Source organism: Setaria viridis, chromosome 4 (assembly GCF_005286985.2).
Source record: "Setaria viridis chromosome 4, Setaria_viridis_v4.0, whole genome shotgun sequence".
Classification (NCBI taxonomy): Eukaryota; Viridiplantae; Streptophyta; class Magnoliopsida; order Poales; family Poaceae; genus Setaria; species Setaria viridis.
The window spans coordinates 37522902-37536999 of NC_048266.2; the positions used below are offsets into that span (position 1 = coordinate 37522902).

Sequence of the window (14098 nt, forward strand, 5' to 3'; positions counted from 1 at the left end):
GCAACAGAAGATCAATGAAACTATGAAATTATACTAACAAATGCATTTAGACATAGAAAGATGAAACTAAACTATAGTAGCGTACAGGTGAAGATTCTTTTGCCACCGTATATTCCGGATCAATTTCCAGCTTGTCCCAAAAGGTCATGCTGGTCGGCGTGCCGCTCTACAAATGCGGCTAAAAGAAATCAAAATCATCAATGCCATTGTAGGCTCCTGCACCATCAGCATCGTAGTTGTAACCATGATCGAATGTTTCGCCATCCGCATTGTCCTGCTCATACTGTGCGTCGAAGTCCATCTCGTCTTTCTTATTTGCATCGCCATCTTCATATTTAGTCTGCTTGCAAAATCGATCACCATCGAGTCACAAAAATGTAGCATAATATGCAAGACAGTATGAGCAGTTAAGTTAGATTCTCAAAATAAAAGCAGCAGCACAGCCAAGAATTATAATTCATTCAACTCGCAAATACTTTATTAATTCTACATGACAATAGTATCTTATAATATAATATAAATATGAATAAACAGAAATACCTTGTATAGTTCGCCAACAGCTCCCTCACTAACCTTTGAACCAAGTCCCTGTGGAAGGGACATTAAATATTAAATTTCAGCTGGTTTACAAACGAAGTTCAAAAAGCAATTACAGTGCCCATAGGACAATTATTTCAGGTGTATGTGACAGCACAAGTAATCTACCTTTCGTTTCAGCATGTTGAATGTTGCTTCTGCTGGTGTTTCAGCAGGTGTTGAGCTCTTGATGTCCTCATTACGCTTTCGTTTCTATGTTTGAAACATCCACGAATAATCATACCACCCAACATAAAATGGTAAACAAATGTGTAATGAACACATGAAGTTTGATTGCACAAAATCATTTCTTACTTTCTTCTTCCCCTCTTCCACAACAACACCTCTAGCTGCCAATTCAGCTGCCAAAGCTTCCTTTGCTGCTTGTTCCTGTAAAACCAAACGGCAGGCAGTAGCATCCTCAGTCAAGATGAGATACTGTGTTACATTGATGGGGTCATCGCTACCTCAAGGTACTCTTTGTTCATTTCCTCCCAGATAATCTTTTTATATTGCGTTTCTTCCTCATTGTGAAGGTACCAATCAACCTACAAAACTCGTAGCATTACAGCAAATTACAAAAGCTTGCTTGGTCATCACCCCACATCTAACTACTGGTGCCATAGAATAAATCCTCAAAAAAAATATGATAAAATTCACTGTGAAAGTACCTCTACATCGTCAATATCAGAAAGGCTTTCCGGATCAGCATCGCCTTCACAATTTTCACCTAAGTATGCAAGATAGCATTCAGCTTTCCGAAACAATCAACATAACATGGAACTGAAACAGGAAAACTGAAAGTATCGATAAGTATGATGGTTCAGGAAGTAAAAAAACCTCCCCCTTCAGGATCCTTGGACACCTCGGAGTCATTTGTGAGTTCCCCGGATGCAACTGTTGAAGATTTATCTTCTCTTACACCCTGTTCGAAGTGAGCTCCCAGAGCACAGAAAAAGGGGGGGAAATAAGGACACGAGTTCCAACACAAAAAATGTGATGGAAGAAATAGCATGTAACAATTACCTTTCTTGGGTTCTCAACATCAGAATTCTGTGTGTCACAAAGAGATTCTTCCAATGCTGCCTCCTTAACTGCAACAGCTTCTTCAGCCCTTTTAGCAGCTTCAAGTCTTTGCTTTTCAGCTCGTTGGAATGCTGGAGGGTTAGCACCACCTTCTAGTCCACCCGACAGTTTAGTGAACTGGGAAATAATACGAAATGTCAAAAGCAAATGAAATCTGCAAGTCAATGAGCTATGCGCATAGTAGATGTGATTTACCTTATTGTAGCATTTTTCACAAAGTCCATGAGCAAAATGCTCAAAACCTTCTTTACCCTTGTGCTTGCAAAGAATTTCTCCAGACTTGAGTGAACGTTTTGAAACAGGCTCTTGATTATATTCATCAGCTGTTGCCAGAAATTCTTCAATCTAACAAAGGGGCATGAAGATATAGGCATACTCACATCTTAAGAGAACTGTTTAAGAACATGTTGCTTAACATGCATTAAGAATGACAAAATCAAGCAATGTATTTTGATAGGGGATGTCTTAATATTGCTTGCTAAGGTTCATACTTGTTTATTACACCATGATGCGGGTTGCAAATCAATAAGTGAACAGTTTTCTCTAGAAGGTAGCAGGACAACGAATACCGATCCAAGAGCATTGCAATGCAATTGCATTTGTTTTAGTTCAAACTGATAAAAAGTGTTTCTGAAAGTGAACTAGCTAGGTACTGCTAACTTTGTGCGAACAGGACTAGAATCGCCAAACTAAAGTTATGAATTAACCTTTCTTAAAATATAAATTTATACGAACAAACTAAAACCACATGACAAATTTAGGTTGCTTGCAGTTACTGGCATAGAAAGGACTGGTATCACCTTTTTCTGGGTCCGAGCTTTTTTTCCAAAAATGGAATTTTAAACCATTATCATGAGCTGACAGTTCCTTATGCTATAGAAAAGCAGCTTACAAACAAATGACTCTTTTTATATGAGAACATCACCACATGAGTTACTGTCAGCCATTCACATGCGCACTGTGCCAATAATAAATTGTATAACCAAAAAGGAATTTCAACTGAATGTTATAAACTATTGGTTCATCAAATTTGGAAATTTCATGGAAGAAAGAAGCATACCGTTAAGCTGCCAGAATCTGTACTTTCGAACTCTATCAATCGCTTAGTTAGAGTGGCTTCACAGACATGCACAACAGCAACCTGAGAAACATACAATAGAATTGACACCGTCACTACAATGTTCAGCCATATGCCTATGTCCTACACACAGAAATATGCACAGGCATACATAAAAAAAACAAATGTAAGTTGGCAAAGGATAACACTAGTATAAATTATCAAATAAGTTCAAGATATTTCATGAGCATCAGGACATACAACATCTGCCTTGGTGTAATTGTACCCATGAGACAGTGCAGCAATGTATAATGCTGCACCACATAATCCACTTGGCTTCCTCCCAGTCTGCAAGAGAGGGTAAAGGTGGTAAGCTTATTCAGCCTTGTGAAAGAAGATAAGAGAAACATAGGAAGGAACGCCTGCCTGCATCCAGTCTCGCTTCATGCTAGCTACAATGCGTAAAGCTGTGTCTGAGACAGCATTATCCCTCCTCCCCAACAAACCTAAAATAAACCAATATATTGTAACAAAACCTGAATAATCAGACCCAAGAACATAAATAAAGGAACTAATTCTGGTCAATCCTAGAAGCAAGACCCACAAGGACCTCGTCAATTGCAGCATACATGTCGAATACCATAGACATAACCCATATGGCATGTAATTTGCAACATTTGCACAAAAAACAAAACCACTCTACAAATTTTTCCATGGCGCAATTTTCGGTTAGCCATGAGGTGAGGTTAGTTCAGTCTCAAATTGCACTGAATGGATTAGCCAAACAAATAGAGGCAATATTTTAATTTGCATACAACCTCTCCAGTGCCAATTTGATAGTCCACCGGGTGATCCAACAGTTCACTTTAAAAAAAAGTGTGAACCCACAAAGCAATGATTTCTTTTTTATTTTGGTACCAATAGCGTTCTACTATTATTTAGTATAAAAATAGACCCAGGTTGGAATCTTGACGGGTTACTTGCACTAAATAACCAAATAAAGCCTAGAACGCACAAGAAAGATTATCAACATTGAGTAATATTATATACATATTAATGGCAAATGTAGCTTTTGTGAGTATTGGAGCTGAAATACATGCTATGTGACAATCTTCTGCAGAGTTTCAAGATTAAAATACTTTAATGGGAAAGCCATGATTGACCAGGCAAAATGAGGCTGCTCCCAAGTCCCAACCATCAACAAACCTGGACACTGACAGTATCTTAGAATATTTGTGCATACCTCAACCCTTTGAACAATTGCTCATACTACATACACAAGAGCAAATGAACGAAATATACAATGCAACAGAATATGTCATCAGCTTACGTTCTGTAAAACGATGGATGAAAAGGCTGGGATCTATAAGCTTTTGAACAACTGGATGATCTGCAAGTAGCAAAACTTGGCAGAGCTGGAGAAAAACAGCACCTAGGACATAACTGAAACAAACAAAATACAGGTGAGCCCCTTCATTGATTCATACTAGATAAAGGATCAAATAGTTGGGATACTAACACACTGATTTGCAGATAGTCAGAGAAATCGATAAGAAGATAAGCTTTCTTACTTTGCCTGGCAAGAAAAGTAGGTAAACTGAACATTAGTACTATAATAGAGCTTGCTGAAACAAAAATAAAAGGAACCAGAATATACTTTGCAAAACATACCACTAAAAGCATGATTAATCATGAGCGCGGTATTTTCATATTTTGATGATTAAGAAAGAAATATATACCTATTATTAAAGTAAGCAACACTTCTGCCCACTTCTTTGGTTTGGTCCAACTTAATCTCATTGATAGGTGGGCCTAATGCTTAATTTGTTACTATAATCGTCATTGACAGGTGGGGTCCAAAATTTACTCCGTTTACTTCATGAGCGAACCGTCCGCACGGGACTCCACCTGTCAATGAGATCCGCGAGACTAAACGCCACCCTCGCCAGCCGGACAGGGGCGCGACGGTGTTGCCCGGCCAGATCTGCTCGGGCGGCAGAGGCGCCGACACTATGGCCGCATGCCGCCGCTGCAGCAGCCACAGGGGGCGAGCCGCCTCCAGCGTGGCCTTGGCGGCGGCGGCGGGGGCTGCGGGGCAGAGGTCCGTGCCCACCTCGGAAACTTCTAGAAGCCAAGCCAAGCCACCACCTTTCTTCCTTCCGTTGTTTCTCTCAATCCTTCTCTCCCTCCGTGCCAGCCGGACAGGGGCGCGACGGTGGCGGACCCCGCTGCTGCCTACCCGCCATAGCCCCAACTACTTCTCCTTTGCCGCCTCCCCCATCTTTCTCACCCTATCCCCGCCGCAATCCGGCTACCCCGGCCGTTGCCGCCCACTCGGCATCCGGCGTGCAACCCACCCCCGCAGCTGCCTACCCGCCAGAGCCGCATCTCTTTCTCCTTTGCCGCCTCCTCCATCTTTCTCACCCTATCCCCGCCGCACTCCGGCTGCCCCCGCCGACCGAAAGAACTACGGTTTGAAAAATTTGGGTGAACTAGCGGCTGTTTTGGTTCTGCAGCTGCTCTGTTCAACACAAGGCGCAAGTAGCGGACTGCGGCTCTGAATAGTATCTTCTGGTGCCACATATTTTTCTGTCAGCAAAAGCTCCCTCATCGAATTTCTCGCTTTCCACTATTTAGATTTCTAGTTCTGCTCTTGGAGCTTGATCTGGCAGCTCTGCTCTGTGCCTTTGCTCGATAGCTCTTGAAGCTTCACTTCTGAACGCAGGCCATCAGCAGTGCGACGGCTTTAGTGTTGTTTCTGTCAGTTGGCACTAGCTGCAGCTCGGCTTGGTTTTGCTAGAGCTCTATTTCTCTGCCCAACAGGTAATACGGTGCAGTGACAGGAGGAGCATCAGCGCCTGCAGTTTTTGCTCTTGGGCACAGGTATTGTTTTGGTGCAGTGCAGGCACGCAGCAGCAGCTCAAGCCTCTGTTTCTTCTCTCAGGTGAACAGCGACAGCAGCATTTCAATCAGGTTTGCACTATGCTTTTGGTGGGTTTCATTGCTTTCAGTGGGTTTCAGTGTTAAAGTCACGTGCTTTCTTAGGTCTATTTACATTTTTTACTAACTCATTGCTTTAGTTCAGTAACATGAAGTTTCATTTCAAGTTACTTCATGTGTTCAATTCAGGTCTACAGAAATTAGCTCATCTCAACCTGGAGGGCTATGCAGTCACTGCAGTTTGTTTGGAGGTTATATCAGGTTTTGTGTCTTCTGGGCCTACTGTGCCATCAATTGTCACTTCTGCAAAAAAATATCTTATATTTAATCTCTTTGCCCGTGGAAATAGTGCCCATTGCCACTAATTATCTACAATTGTCGTAACATATGTTATGATAAGAGAATGATTTAGGATCTGATTAAGAGTTCTTGTTTTAATACACAACACGAATGTTCCCAAGTGTCAGACAAAGATAACCTGATAATACTTTTCAGCTACTATATAGTATATACAGCATGAAAGGAACAAAAAAAATTTATTTCTTTTGTTGCTGAGGTGTGGTGAACACAATATCATTCTATTCTTAATTTCAAAAGAAAATAGTTGACTGGAGGCAGCATTTTTTTGACCAAGTTTTACTTCTTTATGAATTTATTTAGTCCCGTTTCTCTTCCCTATGTGTACACATCTAGCTATGGACTCTACAGTAGTATTCATTTAGATTGTTGCATGAACCACTTCAAGTCAACCACTTGGATACTAAAACTTCACTAACAGACTAAAAAATCATTCTATTGCAGGACTGGCCTTTATTGGTCTTGCTGAATTTAAGTCGGTGTGGCACATGCAACAACAGCTGTGAGAACTTGGAAGGTAAACACGATGCAGATTACAAAACTTTTGGCAAACTCAATTATCTGTTTTGTTTTTCTTGACCGTATTCATAATTAAAATTGTAACGAGCTAGACTACTAAGCACGCCCATAGATGATGATATTACTCATGCTTCATGGAGCCTTTATTAGGCAATAGAAACAAAAAAGTAAAAAAGGTCTAACAAATCCTGGCTGCTAAGAACTCAGCAGTAGAAAATTTAGTAAATCGTAACCTTAGGTTCCAATGATAGGGCATTCTTTAAAAACTGTACAATAAATATGCAGGGAACATGTACATTTTGCTTACTTGGAGGAATGCATCACATATTAACAAAGCCTCTTGAATGGGTTTGAGATGCATTTATGTGGCCTGGAAAAGCTTACTTTGTGTTATAATTTGGGCATTTAAAATGTTGTAATCCTTATGGACCGCTGAGATGAAGCTTCTGAAGGTTAAGTGTTTATTTTTCTAATGGATATAATTGAAGTAAAACCTGTATTAGCTTTTTGAAAAACAGAAGGGGAGATAATATAACATTAACTACTAGTAGTCCCATCAAAAGTAGCCAGGGTGGAAACAAATTGCAGAACAAATGGCCATATTTGATCAGAAGTTAGCAGACTACACAAAAATATTTCTGAAGTTTCATTAAGTAACTGGCCAGTGGTAGCATACCGGCAGGCAATGTAAAGGCAAGCAGCTGCAACATGGGTTGTTCTACGCCCCCTTGTAAAATTACGGTCAATAGCTAGCTGCACTTCAAAAAGAAGCAGCATCAAAATCATGATGGTGCATTCCATTTAAACAACATGACTATTGACTTATAATAGAAATATAGACCAATATAGACCTTATAGAAGCAATAAGCCTTGCTAATGATAGTTTCTCCACCGCTGACATGTAAGTTATTGACGATCTGACTAATCTCATCCTTCCCTGTAAAATAAAGTATAAAAATTAGTTCACAGAGTAGAAAGAAAAGTAAAATAAATAAAAGCCCAAAGATTAATACCTTTCTCTAAGGTTCTTTCACGGGACATTGAATAGTGAGAACCAATGCTTGCCAGAATACTTCCAGCCAAGCGGCTCTGTATAGCCCCCAAAACATTTTAATCTGAGCAATGGGTAAATGGAAAAGAAAAGCCCAAATATTACAAAGCATGGAGGCAAAACCCACCGTCCCTGAGGGATCTTTAACAAAAGTAGGCTCGTCAGTGTATATTTCCTCATCAAGAACCTTTCCACATGTACCGCAGCATCTGATCATCAAACATGTCAGTTAACGTATCAACAAACAAGCACAAGAGCACCAATTGCTTTGTGAAAATCTAATGGTTAACCATTAACAGAGCAGTAAATAAGGCCATGTTCATAAGAATCATACTGACTGGTTTTGCATCACATCCCACTAGAATAATATAGAAAGAACAGGGAGATCTCACATGTATCCTTTGTCGGGGTCCTTTATTGAGGGGCAGTAATCAGCACAGTGAGTACAATAAACCATTGCTGAAGGAACTAGCCTTGGATGATCAGGTCATATCAACCTGTGAAATTTTGAACGAAATTCCCGTTCAGTTCCAAGCCTAAATGAAAACTCCTTCATATTCATTCTAAATATATGCAGGTTGGAAAAAATGTTGTTGGAGAAGAAACGGTCATAGCAAAATGTTTTATTTTTACAGTTTACTCATTGCATTTCTTCCTTCCTAATAGAAAGACCCTTGTGCGCTCAAATTCTCGACAGCACTCACAAATCAAACGCCGCAAGAAGCACTTACAGAAGCACATCTTACCTTGATGACCAAACTGGGGAGCAGAGCAGGCGCAGGAGACGCGGCCTGGCCCCTCCTCTCTGCGCCTTTGTGCAGACCACAATCCTCGCGGATAGCGCACGAGGAGCGCCGTCCGCCTGTCGAAGCGGATTAGCCGCAAGCGAGCAACCGGGAGAGGAGACAAGCACCGGCGTCGACTTCAAGGAGGAAGAGGGTGGCGGCTGGTGGTGATTACGGTAACCGCCGGGAGGTCGCGCGGCCGCGACGCATCACGCCGTCGAACGTCGCCGCGGCGGACCGGCACTCGGGTGTTGTGCCGGCGCGCCTGGAGGCTGGAGCTGTAGCTGTCGAGTTGGAGGACGGCTGCGGCGCGGCTGGAGCCTGGAGGGCGTCGGGAGGATGCGGAGGTTTTGGATCTTTTCCCCCCAAAACCTAGTAGTCCCGCACGCGATTTGAAGAGGGGGAGATCCCAATGGTGTTGAACGCGTGAGTCCCGTAGAGAGGGATCCAAGAAGAGAGAGGAGGATATGCAATGCGGCGATGGGGATAGGGCGACTCACCGAAGCGCGGTGGCGCCGCCTGTGCTGTGTGTTGGAGGCGGGTCGAGTAGGGTGGCCAGCAGTGGACGGAGAAGGCCGGCAAAGAGTCGCCAGAGGCTGGCGGCGGCGTGCGAGCGATCGGTGAAGGCAGTGGGCAGTGAAGACGGCTAAAACCGTTCACTACCCACTGCCTTCACCGATCGCTCGCACGCCGTCGCCGCCAGCCTCCGACGACTCTTTGTCGGCCTTCTCCATCCACTGTTGGCCACCCCACTCGACCCGCCTCCAACACAGCACAGGCAGCGCCATCGCTCTTTGGTGAGTCGCCCTATCCCGACCTCGTCGCCGCATTGCATATCCTCCTTTCTTCTCGGATCTCTCTCTACGAGACTCGCGCGCTCAACACCATTGGGTTCTCCCCCTCTTCAAATCGCGTGCAGGACAACTAGGTTTTGGGGGAAAAAGGTCCAAAACCTCCGCATCCTCCCGACCCCGACCGTCCCGACGCCCTCCAGGCTCCAGCCGCGCTGCAGCCGTCCTCCAGCTTGAGCTCTAGCCTCCAGACGTGCCGGCACAGCACCTGAGTGCCGGTCCGCCACCGCTCGACCTGGACGCGGCGAGCCGGCGACGTCCGACGCCGTGACGCGTCACGGCCGTGCGACCCCCCGGCGGTTACCGTAACGGGATCACCACCAGCCACCACCCTCTTCCTCCATGAAATCGTCACCGTCGCCAGTGCTTGTCTCCTCTCCCAGTTGCCCGCTTGCGGCTAATCCGCTTCAACAGGCGGACGGCGCTCCTCGTCCGCTACCCACGAGGATTGTGGTCCGCACGAAGGCGCAGAGGTAAGATGTGCTTCAGTAAGTGCAGCGTCTGATTTGTGAGTGCTGCCGAGAATTTGAGCGCACAAGGATCTTTCTACTAGGAAGGAAAAAATGCAATGAGTAAACTGAAAAAAAAAACAATTTGCTATGACCGTTTCTTCTCCAACGATATATTTTTCCAACCTGCATATATTTAGCATGAATATGAAGGATTTTCATTTAGGCTTTGGAACGGAAAATTCATTCAGAAGTTTACCTTAGCACCAGATCGGGAAGGGGAAAGTGGCCGGCGTGCAGAGGAGGTGGAGGAGGGGCGCCGCCGGCTTGATTTCGTGGCCGCCGGCTCGAGGGGAGGCGGAGGAGGGGTGTCGCCGCCGGCTTCAGGGGCGCCGCAGCCAGCTTCAGGGGAGGTGGACGAGGGGCGCCGCTGCTCGATTCGGTGGGTGGAGCGCCGCCGCCGGCTTGAGGGAGGCAGAGGAGGGGCGCCGCCGCCGGAGGACGGGTGCGGCGGAACCCTAGCGGCAGGCGTCGGCCGGGGAGCGAGACGAGGCGTCGGGCGGGAAGCGAGAGGAGGCGGGCGGAAGAAAAGAACAACCGGCACGCGCATAAGCGGTGGCAACGCGGGTAACAGGGCCTGATTGGTAGAGCACCAATCTTACCCTAGTGGTGCTTACCCTACCAAAATTAGGGTAGGCAAAACATGGGCATGCCAAAACCTGGGCAAATTTTTTTTTATCCAAAATGTGACAGCAAAAATTTTGACCCCCAATTGGTTTGATGCCAAAATACAAATGTCAATGTCCATAATTCATACCACATATATTTTTAGAACATGCAACTTGCATAACAAAAGTTCACTGATGATAATATATCTACATATGATGTAAAATGATAATATATCTACATATGATGTAAAGGAGTTCATCAAATCGAGGCATCTTCATCTAAGATCAACACAAAATAATGAACCTTGTGCTACAGTACTAGTGTACTATTCTAACACTATTTCCCTAACTACCTAAAACAGTTCTACGTAGCACAGGTTACAGCAGCATGCTCATGACAATCTACTACACTTCCAAAATAGCACAAGCAAGTGCATCAATATGTGTCCACCTAGAGGAAAGAGCACATCCAAAATACCATAAGCTTCAGCATCCAAATTTACACAGGGCTGCCATACTGCTAAAATTCCACAAGCTTCAGCATCCGTATTCACATAGCTGAGTCCAAAATACCATAACCTTCAGTATCCTTATTCACACGGAGCTACCATGCAGTCCAAATTACCACAAGCTTCGGCATCCAGATTCACACAGAGCTACCATATTCACCTTCATACACCACTGGTACTATACTTGGCACCTAAGTAATCAGTGACCCAAGTTCCAAATGACTGATCAGATGCAGCATTCAAGTAGTTGCGCAAGTACACCTGCTTCGGCTTGGAAAGGAAGGATGCAATATCAACCTTATCACGTGGTGGGAAAGGTATATCCTTAGTACGCTTCCAAAGATTGGCATAAGGATCTGAAGGTGCAGCAATGGATTTGGCAAGCATGACAATACTTCCTGCAATTGGATCATTCTCTAAAGCTTTAGCATGTTTTGGTTTGTCCTTTCGATGCTTCTTCATAGGCGATTTCATGTTTTTGCGCTTCATACCAGAACTGAAGCCTACAGCTTCTGGACTGCTGTGGGCAATAGTGTCTTCGACCGGTGGACTGCTATGAGCAATAGTTTCTACGACTACTGGACTACTACGAGCAATAGTGTCAGAATCATTCTCAATATGTTCAGCACCTGATTCAGACTTATCATCTTCGACATCCAAAGTGTTCTGGTCAACAGCTAAGGATCCATTAGCTTGTGCAGATTCTCCAAACAGCTCTTCCATGTGATGGAAGAGTTTGATAGGCTGAGTAAGATAGTTGTATTTTCCTGTTTGCAACAAATGTTAAGTAGTGAGTCCAACAGTGCCTTCAAGAACTATATTAATCATGTACATAGTTTTTCACTGAAGATAATATATACTAACATCTAACTAATTAGTGCACAAGCTAGAGACTTATGTACATGATATAGTGCTTATTCGTCAGCATAAGGTATGCAATGGATAAACTTACCCCAAGCTTAGAAGGTGATTTCTCTGAGTAGGGAAGATTGAACTTTCTTGATGCTGCATCAAAACCATTGCCACTGTTAGCCATAGCATGGCTTATCCAATTCCATTTCTCCTTGAATGCCCTGAAGTGACGATAAACTTGGTGTCTGGTAGCTCCGATTTCAAATCTAACATTTAACGCTTCTGCACACAGACGGTGGTGGTGTTGCTTCCACCTAAAGGTAGCAGGTTTGTCCTTTTGGTAGTCAACATACCACTGAAGCATGAACTCAGTGGTGTCATCAGTCCATGTTATGTACTTCTCACAATATATAACGTCAGTACTCCCAATTTTGTTTTGCTTACCCATGCTATAAACGAAGGATAACAATAAGTAACCATTATTTAAATATAAAACATACGATATACTAGTTGCAGAGAAAGAAAGTTACTGCATTTAGCAAAGTAATCATATTGTTTACTTACAGAAGCACAAGTGCATTACTACAGTACACAAAATGAGTACACAGCTACAAAAGTACACATACAGACCCAATATTAATAGTCCAAACCAACCCAAAAGACACCAGCTGCACCTAGCACTAACATTGTCAACGGTAATATTACTATTAAGTCTATCACTCCACATCTGCTGGGAAATTGAATCACACTTGGCAGCCCACTCACGTACATCAGCCTCTTGATCAGAGATACAATTCTCACTCCTCGGTAGATGGTCATACCAAGTTGGCTCATCATATATGAACTCATCAGTGTCGTCATCCAGCATCCAATTATGAAGGGCGCAACAGGCAATGACCACCTTGGGCTGTGACTTTAGGGGTATGAATGGCTTGTTACTAAGAATCTTGAAGCGATTCTTGAGAGCGCCAAATGCCTGCTCAACTGTTGTCCTAAGTTGGGAATGGCGATGATTGAAAAGCTCTTTTGGACATTTCGAGTCATGGGCTATACGAATTTTAAAAATCCATTAATACCTTCAGGGATTTTGATTCCATTTGGACGAGATAGGGCATCATGCAACACGAGAGAGTCATGAGCAAACCCCTCCCACCCTGCTAGGACATAAGTGAAGTGCAGATCAAAGTCGACAACTGCTAGGACATTTTGTGTGGGATATGACTTGCGGCCCCTAAACCTATCCACAAATTTAGCAGGCACACATGCCCTGATGTGAGTGCCATCTAGTGCCCCTATACATCCCTATGTGAAAAGACAAAAACATATGTCAAGCATTTTTATATATAAGTGCTTAAAAATATGTCAATGCACTACTGACAGTTACCTCAAAATATGGATAAAATCTGTTCGGGCTGTTGGTGATCTTAGGATGTGTGGATGTTGATCTAACATAAATTAGTTCAGGAGCTAACTTCACCAAGGCACGCAAGACGACATTAAAGTACCTACTCACTGTCCATCCAGATCTCCACAATGCAATTGCAGTAGAGGAGTGTGTGTGATATTGCCCAACAATCTTCAAAAACATTGCCACTTGCTCCTCTACTGAAACATGAAATGTATCAAGTAATAGGCCCCTCTCCCTTAGCCGAAAATAAAGGTTGTAGAACATAGGGCGGGACATCCTCAGTTCACGTATACATATTCTGTCAGAGGTGTCAATCAACCTAATTAGTTCACTACTACGCCAGATATCCCTTTGCACAAGCGGAGCATACTTCACACTCTTGGCTCTACTCCTCTTATCATTTTGGTTCCTCCACCACAAGAACAACAGTAGAACAAGAAAAGCTAGGGCCTTTTGCCTCCGCATACAGTTATTAAAGAATTGATGCTGATTATTGTCCATCTATGTGTAGGCCTATATCCAACATGCACAAGCAAGAAGAAAAAAAAAGATGCAAATCATATATCAATAGCCAAATAAAACAATGTTGATATGATAAATGACACATAAAGAACTACTGCACTGCATAGCGTAAATCAACAGCCAATAATTAATCATGTTTGGTAAAATAAATAACTGAAATACTATAAAGTACATCTCGCTATGTTAACCAAAGGCTTTGGGTGGTGAATTTGTTACCTAGAATGCTATGTCAAGTGGTCAGATTTTAGATAAGTAAATCAGAACTAAAATCTTGCAAAAATTGGAAATTAACTCTAGATAAAGGGCTCAAGAAGTGCTATCAATACACAGATTCAGACTGCATGACGGAATTCGTGGAGCAACAAAAAGAAACGAGTAGGTCTGAGAAAAATTAACAAATCATCAGTTGAGGCCGAAACTGCAGGCCACCGAGTTGCTCAAGTTGACGACAAACAAAAGCCCCACCCA

General features: G+C 43.4%; 1 protein-coding gene and 1 pseudogene across 2 annotated transcripts; both read right to left on the bottom strand.

The window, feature by feature from the left end:
• Nucleotides 1-11: 11 nt before the first annotated feature.
• Nucleotides 12-10261, bottom strand: LOC117852314 (transcription factor IIIB 60 kDa subunit). Of its 2 annotated transcripts, none has more exons than XM_034734345.2 (20): nt 9931-10261; nt 7979-8083; nt 7714-7795; nt 7549-7624; nt 7387-7472; nt 7212-7288; nt 4239-4295; nt 4050-4162; nt 3146-3225; nt 2981-3067; nt 2723-2803; nt 1858-2007; nt 1603-1779; nt 1417-1501; nt 1248-1306; nt 1044-1124; nt 892-966; nt 706-789; nt 541-588; nt 12-340 (listed from the first exon to the last, which is right to left on the bottom strand). In XM_034734345.2, exons 2-20 carry the CDS (start codon nt 8041-8043, stop codon nt 179-181), a joined length of 1725 nt encoding a protein of 574 aa, XP_034590236.1. In that variant the 5' UTR covers nt 8044-8083; nt 9931-10261; the 3' UTR covers nt 12-178. The 2 variants fall into 2 exon arrangements, with proteins under 2 accessions (XP_034590236.1, XP_072149422.1); XM_072293321.1 differs by lacking the exon at nt 9931-10261 and adding an exon at nt 8333-8357.
• Nucleotides 10262-11010: 749 nt separating this feature from the next.
• On the bottom strand, nt 11011-13573 carry LOC140222672 (uncharacterized; annotated as a pseudogene).
• Nucleotides 13574-14098: the final 525 nt, after the last annotated feature.

Bases quoted from the DNA above. Each gene is read 5' to 3' on its own strand.
- LOC117852314 (XM_034734345.2), bottom strand. From the start codon at position 8,043: ATGGTTTATTGTACTCACTGTGCTGATTACTGCCCCTCAATAAAGGAC. The intron at 7,625-7,713 runs GTGGGTTTTGCC...GGGGCTATACAG, and splicing joins TTAAAGATCCCTCAGGGACG to AGCCGCTTGGCTGGAAGTAT. The intron at 1,780-1,857 runs GTAAATCACATC...ATTATTTCCCAG, and splicing joins GTGAAAAATGCTACAATAAG to TTCACTAAACTGTCGGGTGG.